Consider the following 7,941-nt stretch of genomic DNA (forward strand, 5'->3'; position numbering starts at 1 on the left):
TGTGATTTCTTGGATGCCCTGTGCAGCTCCTGGTACAAAGAGCTGGCTCAAGGCTTTACTTAGCTGAGCAAAGGCAGAGACAGAAATCATGATAAAGTCTTGAATTTATGGAGGCGAGGGACAGGGGATAACATTATGGGAGGATGTATGACATTATAACGCATGCTTTTACCACGCATGCCTTTACAACGCGGTATTTACAACGAATACCTTTACAACGCATAGTGCTTTGGGGCGCAGGATAGTGAATAGTTTAATTTACTATTCCAAGTCCAGTCCCCGTGGATAGTAGGGAAGGTGTTGGATAGTAAATTAAATCTATTCCCTATCCTAGAGCGCCCCCCAGCGCAATGCGTTGTAATGGTTTGCGTTGTAAAAGTTGCGTCGTAAAGGCACTGCGTGGTAAAAGTTGCGTTGTAAAGGATGTTTCCCATTATGGGATATTTACATTTGAATCTGGAAGCAAAGACCAACATGTGTCCTCCTTGACCCTGCGTGCCCATAAAATCACAATAGGATACTTGCACTAGGACATAGCCCACACTCTCTGACACACTTCCTATGTTACACTATCCAGTTGAAGATCATCACCCCCTTGAGTGCACCCCATGGGCATGCCCCATTCGGCAGGTTATGTACATACATAACTGTGGTCATCCCAGACATCCTGTGGTATAGGGCCCCATCACTTGCAGTCATACACCTAGCATACCCCAGCAGGAATAAGGTGAAGATTTATGCTGTACAGTACCCTGCGCATGACCTGTTTTAGCAAATAAGATGGCGACAACTTCGGATAAGACCTTCATGTTTATATTTAAGCTAGTACAAGACTTGAGCAATGTGTGTGCTCAGCAAGTGGACTTACCCACCTGGTAATGGGTTTAAGTGTGCACAGTGGTGATTATCATGTTACAGACGTGCCACTGCAATACTGCAATACTGCTGAGACTCCACAGTATATGTTGTTTCGGCGGACAACACCCCACGTGTTATTTCTTGTTTTTGTGCTTAAAACTCAATAAAGAAATAGCAAAAAGAGGAGTAGCTTAGAATCAGTTTGGTCACTCAACTTACCTCAAGAGGCCAATGCACATTCTCGGCTGGAGTTATTGACCCTACCCTCCAAATGACAATTGCCTAGCTTCTTGGCAGGTGTGTTGTCAAAAACAGGCCTCTCAGCAGGGATTAGCCATCCGGAAGAAACCATGTAGCTTTGGCACATCAAAGGGCAGCTTTAATTCTGACAAGTCAGAATGCTCCCCTTTCATGACCCTCCTACACCTTTTGGTACCAAGCCTAGCGGGAGGGAGAAGCGGGTTTGATCCTGACAAAGGGGAGGAGATTCCATCTAACCAGGCAAGTAATGGTAGAGAGAGCCAGAGACCTTCCTGGTAGAAGCAGGGCTCAGTTGTGTTAAATTTTGGGCTCCAGAAAGTACTACAGTAATTCCAATGGGAAGGACTACAAAAGGAGTTTGGCATAGGGTAAGAGAGTAGATGGGATTTGGTAGGGAACATTCTCTAAGCACTGTCTCTTGCACATGGGTAAGACTAGCACCTCACCATTACCTCCTCTGAATATGCCTTGCCTTGGCAACATTCACATCTGGAGAAGGCCTTCCTTGAAGAAAGCAGCCTCCTGACTTTTTCCTGGTACCTAGAGACTGAAACTGCTCTACAAGGAACAGGCTGTTGCCCTCCTATTAGAAAGTTTCAGTGACACAAAATCAGAAGGATCATCAACTTCAAAAAGGCCCAGCTGACCACTGAATACCAGAAGCTGCACAAACCCTGGGTGGCGAGACACCTGGTACCTAGAGGCCAGCTCTGGGGACCTGAAGATTCCAGGAGTGACCGGAATGAACTTTACCAAAGGGCCTGAATGTGAGTTTGACGAATAGTGCTCCATTTGTTAGGGTGTAGGGGGACATTAGTTCCCCCATGCTGAAGGACTACCATCCTTCTAATTTACAAATTTTGATAAACATAACTTGTACCTAATTACTAGTAGTTTGTGTACCTTAGTTTTTGGCTTCGGTTTAGGTAAGGCAGTGAATGCACTCCCAACTCTCACAATCGGGGAATCAGTCAGCATGTTTTTGCCTCTCGAATCAGCCCTCTGTTTGACATCCTGTAAAACAGAAAAAAGGTCAATACAAGTCCCACCACTTAGCGTTCCCATAGTTCTACCAGTAGCTCACATGTATGGCTGGGCCTTTCATATGGGACAGCATTAGACCAAATATGTGAGTGTGTTAGGTCAATGTAGTGTCAATCTGGTCCTTACATAGTGAAGGCAGATTGAAACCATACCCCACACATGTGGGGTATGATTTTTATCAGAAGTGTGGGACCGTGGGATGGTTAGACATCTGTTATTCGCCTTTAGGTCCGGAGTTTTTATGTGACAGGGAATTGAAGAAATTGTGATTTTTGTTGCATATCTTTTGGAGATTGGAAAGGATTTTGGGTATTACAGTTTGATGCGATTCATTCAAGCCATATCCTAATGGATGACTCTGGACCTCTAGTTTTCCGACATGTCCAGGGTTGGCAGGAGTTCCTGGTTGTCAGCCAGCTCCGCTCCATCAAAGAATGGCATGGTGACTAGTGCCTGGATCTTTGCTCAAATCAATGAAAAAATCCACAGAATAGAGATATGGGTCAAGCCTTGGAAGGGATGTGTTCTTGTGTGAGACAAATTGTGGGGAATAACCCTGTTTTTGAGAAACAAATTGCCAAAAATCTGACAAACATCATATACAGCTGTAAACCTCGTCAGCCGATCAGGATGAAGGAAATCTGGCACCCACTGATAAAACTGTGAATAGAAATATGCATAAATATTAAAAAGTTGCTTTTATGTTATATTTTCATACAGCTCCAGGGTCAAACTTATTATGAAAAACCAGGTGCTCTTAACCACCATTTCATTTACATTTGATTTCAAAATTTCACAAGTGCATGGCACCCAAGTTATTTCCCGTGGTCACACCAAACTCATGGAAAATCTGATATTCATGGTACTCCACACTCAAGAGACCCCAGGGCTATAGATGTAGGACAGTCCTTCACACAGATAGGCTCCTGCATGAGGGATATTCTCCTGCAAGCCCACACCTGTGAATAAACACGATTTAGATACACATAGGCTGTAACTAATACCAAGTACTTTCTGTACCTTAGTTTTGGACTTCTGTTTTGGTAAGGTAGTGTATGCAATCCCAACCCTCACATTAGGGGAATCAGTCACGAGGTTTTCAATGCTGGTATCTCCGCACTGTTTAAAACTCTATAAAATAGAAAAAAGGTCAGTAGCAGATTGTACAAAGTTTCAAAACAACCATCTATTTTTCATTACACTCCAGCATATGGTTACGATTAAAGCAGATTTCGTTAATCAGAATTTAGTTGATCTGATTACAGCAAAATTCAATCCCTATCTACAAATGTGAATCAACACAGGCTACACACTATGAGCCTGTTTAACAAGGCGATTACGTAACAGATGTGGCCCTTTTTTGATGCACTGGCACGCTATGGGCCTGCTCATATTTACAAGGCCATGTAAAGTCACCCTGAATGACTTTTCATGGCCTTGTAAATATGGGCCCCATTCACGCATTACTCTGAATGAAAGGAGCGTTCCATGGTGTTGCTTACAGTGTTCCCACCCAACATCCATCGAACCACACACATTTCCAGATTTACAACGTTTTGTTAAGCTAGGAATGCATCAGAATCCTATGCCTCCCCAGGGGGAGGCCTGGACAATAGGTTCCCTGTCACAGGGATGTACAACCACCTCCCCAGACAGACTTTAGTGTATTCGGGCTGGGCTGGTGCACTCAGTGAATGCTTTTCAGACAGTGCTGGGGGCACACTTGGTGTCCCTGTGCATACCCCAGTTCTAACGGGTTGCAGGGGCACTCAGCCCCTGCTCTGGCGCAAAACGGGACAAAGGGGAAGGGGTGTTACCACCCCCACCCAGTCATTAGGTGTTTAGATTATCCTGTAGGAAACTCTGCAACATATATCCTGGAACTTTGACATTCTATTTCGACTAGAAGACGGAAGGATCTCCCTTGGGGTCAAGGAGTGACTCCCCTGTTCAATCAGGCACCAAAGAAGCATCTTGCTTGTCTGCATTTCCAAGGCTCCCGCTGGATCCCGAAGGATTTACGACACAGGACACGGACTTACAGACATCTCTGAGGCCACACGAGATCACAGCAAAGCTGAGACTTGTAGCCATCACGAGAGACGTGGGACCGGAACTCCTGGACACCGTGCACATTTGCTAGTGCACCTACTTCCCGAGCTTTCCCGAAGTTGTGCATTAGGCTACTCGTAGTCCAACCCTGAGCACCATCTGCACCAAAGATTGTGGGCCGACACTCCATGAGTGTTCAGTGGACACGCTTCTAGCATTTCTGCTTGAGGCCCCTTCGCCATCCATGGTCCGTCAACTGGTGGGTCCCCACGAAGGTAGCTCTTTTGTTTCTTGGGCTTCTCTGGTTGCTCCAGACGTGCCCTGACTCCCCTCCAAAGGCATCTTCTTATTGCCTGCCTGGTCACTGGCAAGTGACCCAGACTCTGTCCCCTCTGCTTTCAGGTTCTTCAGATCTCCGATCCACCCTTGGATCCATCTGGACACTTTCCACTTGGCCGCCTGCAGCACTTTTCCGCAGCTCGCCATAGAAAACTAAGATGAACCCGACACAAAAAAACACCTATGCACCCGGCTTCCCTGGATGAGATAACATGAGTACTTCGGTGCTCCCGTGGGTCTTGACTCTCGAGCTATCTAGTTCTCAAGGGGTTTGCGCCAAGTTCTCTTCTAAGTGTCCCTAATCTTTAAAATTCTAATTGCAACTTTCCCTATAGAAGTCAATGGTGATTCGCGACTGTGTTTAGACACGCATCCCCCGTGGGTCTCCTGCGTCACTACCTTGGGTGGCTCCTGGTTGCCCCAGCGGATCTACAGGCCCTAGGCATTGTCTCCATGACTGTAGTAGTACTTAAACCACTTTCTTAGTACATGGTTTGTGACGCCCCTAGGGCTAAATGTAAACTGTGCTAATTTACTGTTTGCTAAATAAGTTTACTGTGTGTACTTTTGCCTCTAGCCTAATAAAGAGACTAGAGGGTTGTGTTTAGATTAAATACATATATTTTATATATATAACCTGCTGTGGTTCTCCTTTCATTTGGTCATTCACGAGATTATAGACTGGTAAAACAAGCTGTTTTACATTCCTTCAAGACTTAGCCTGAAGGCTGCTCTCCACAGCTACCACTAGGATAGCTTTCTATATAGGTTGTCTTTAAACCTATCATCAATAAGGGTTGTTTGGGGGGGGGGGCGTGGCTAAGCACTCAATGGCGGAGGATGTGCCCGGGTAGAGCTACGAGCTGAGCTCCCCTACCACAGGCCTTTTATCCGAGATAATTGCTAAAAATCTGGCCCTACCTATCACCGGAGCTGTGTGGGGCCGACCTCCGTGCCCCTGTCAAGGTTGGAGCCGAGCGGAGATCCCTGGCCGCACCTGCGGCGGCGTGGAGTGAGCGCTCCCCTGGCGGGCTCTCCCGGCCGGCGTGGGTTTCGGCGCGAGCCCGGGGCCGTGCTGTGACCGCGAGGCCCGGCCACTGCTGTTCGTGGTGCGGGGCCTGCGGGCTGCGGAGCTGGATCTGTCCCGAGAATCATCAGCGGAGCTGCATCGGGACAATACCTGGACCCCTGCCTCTAGTGGGGTGTCGCGGGGGCTGCTGACCGCTCCGGAGACGGCGAGATCGGACAACCCCCCACGGTGGGCCCGCCTGGTCGGCGCACAGGTCGGCGCGGGGCCGGAGCTGGCCACACCCACGAGGCCTGACCTGGTGGGACCTGCGGGGTGGGGCCTGGCAGCTGCGGCAAGTCTTCACGGACCCTACCCCCTGCGAATGCTGGTGCTGCGCGGGGGGCCCTGCTGGATCAGCCATCCCTGAGGAGGGCTACGACCCCTGCCACCTGCCTGATCTGTAGCGGGAGCTGCTGTGCACTTGGCTGACTCCTTTGGCTGGCGTGGGGGCCTGCCGAGCCCGTGGGCGGCACCCAAGGGTCCCCCCTGCTGGAGACCATACCCAGGGGCTTTCGTGCTGGACAGTGAGACGAGCGCCGGCAGAATAATCATGAGGTGACCGGCTTCCCAGGCTCTGAGCTGGAGATACCATCCATTGGTGCGTGGACTCCTTTATATCCATTGGCTGGCTGCCCCTCTGGCCTCAGGGTGGACATCTATGCGGGGCCCGAGGTGGGAAATGAGCGGCGTCATCTGCTCTGTTGGGGCCCCAGACCCGACAGCCACGTCGCTGGAGAACCCCCCTTCCGGAGGGAGCTGTGTGAGGTGCCGGGGAGGCACGCGGTCGTCTTGGTTGGCCTTGGGGTGCTCACTGAGGTAATCGGGGCCACCCGGACGACTAGCTGGATGTGCAGGGCTGCTGGCGGCAGCCAGGGGACTGTGGCTCTCACATCGGACCTACAGAGCGGGGAGGGGTTTGCTGCCTGGGCACGCCGGAGGATACTGTCTACATAAGGGCAAGACACCTTACTCCTCCTCTTTACTTCTACCGAGCGGTGAACACTCTCCTTGGTGTGCGATGTGGCCACACACTTACTTAGTGGAGCTGTTGCCCCGCGCCCCCCCTCGAGGACCTGGGGGGGCTCCCCGCGAGCGCCTGAGTACCACACCACATGACGCTGCCCATGTCTGGGGGACCCAAGACGAGGGCCGGTGCTAGTGGCACACAGGTGAAGGGGAAGATGGCGAAATCTACAGATCACGACCAGACCACCTCCAAACTAGACACGGTGCTGGTGGTGATGGAGCGACTAGAGGAATCATTGCAACTGACCCGCACATCTTTGGGAACGAAAATTTATAGCGTTGCCATTGACCTCACGCACCTGAGGGCTGACCACAAGAAGCTATCGGAACGCACGGCTGCCCTAGAGGCCACTGTGGCAGATGTCACGCCCAAGGTCGCGCAGACGGATAAGCATGTCCAAGACCTCCTCAACCGAGTGGAATTCCTGGAGGACCACGCGGAGGATGCGGAAGTGAGAGCGAGGAGGAACAACGTCCGCATCATAGGCCTGCTGGAGCGATGGGAAGGTAGGGAACCGGAGGTGCACATGGAGCGCTGGCTCACAGACCTACTTCCCGAGGGCACCCTCTCTCAGCATTTTGTAGTGGAGCGGGCCCACCAGGTCCCAACGCGGCAACCTCCTACAGGTTCCAACCCAAGACCCATGCTTATTCGTGTCTTGAACTACCGGGACCTCAACGCCATACTGCGAGCGACTAGGAAACTGTCTGACGTCAGGGTTGACAACGCCAAGATCATGTTATTCCCTGATTACACTGTTCGCGTAGCGGACGCGATTTGCGGACGCGCCGGACTCACGCCGGAGTCATGCCAGAGTCCTGCCCGTCTGCGCCCGTCCGCACCAGGACGGGCCCAGGGACTAACCCCCCTGCTATTTCCACACTTGTTCCACTTACATTTTGGCGCTCCTCCCTTCTGCAACTACGAGATTCTACTACCTCTCCGAACACCTTATGTAAACACTCGTTAAACCCCTCACATAATCATTACCAATGCCGACACTGTTTCTTCCAATTGATTAAGCCGGCGGAGATCAAACAGAAACAGGAGCATAAGCTTAACATGGCATTACTGAATTGCCGTTCCCTGCCCAAACATGCTCTAGAGATCTCACTCCTGTTACAGGATTCGGCACTGGATGTACTGTTTCTTACTGAAACTTGGTTACGGCCCAGCTCAGGCCCAGACATTGTCCAGGCTCTGCCTCCGGGCTATCTAATCCAGCACATTGACCGAACAGGGAGTGTAGGAGGAGGGATCGCCATCCTCTATAAGGAACATCTAGTTTGTC

The 7,941-nt window shown here is 50.5% G+C and overlaps 1 protein-coding gene across 1 annotated transcript in view; it reads right to left on the reverse strand.

The window, feature by feature from the left end:
* The window catches only part of LOC144806667 (uncharacterized), a 45,205-nt gene extending 38,960 nt beyond the window's left edge, over window positions 1-6,245 (reverse strand). Inside the window, exons 1-3 of the mRNA XM_078672984.1 lie at window positions 6,126-6,245; window positions 3,184-3,294; window positions 2,023-2,133 (exon numbers count right to left, since the gene is read on the reverse strand). Coding sequence (XP_078529110.1) covers window positions 2,023-2,133; window positions 3,184-3,294; window positions 6,126-6,245 — 342 coding nt within the window. The remainder of the gene's footprint in view (window positions 1-2,022; window positions 2,134-3,183; window positions 3,295-6,125) is intronic.
* Window positions 6,246-7,941: the final 1,696 nt, after the last annotated feature.

This window comes from Lissotriton helveticus, unplaced genomic scaffold (genome assembly GCF_964261635.1).
Source record: "Lissotriton helveticus unplaced genomic scaffold, aLisHel1.1 SCAFFOLD_1310, whole genome shotgun sequence".
Classification (NCBI taxonomy): Eukaryota; Metazoa; Chordata; class Amphibia; order Caudata; family Salamandridae; genus Lissotriton; species Lissotriton helveticus.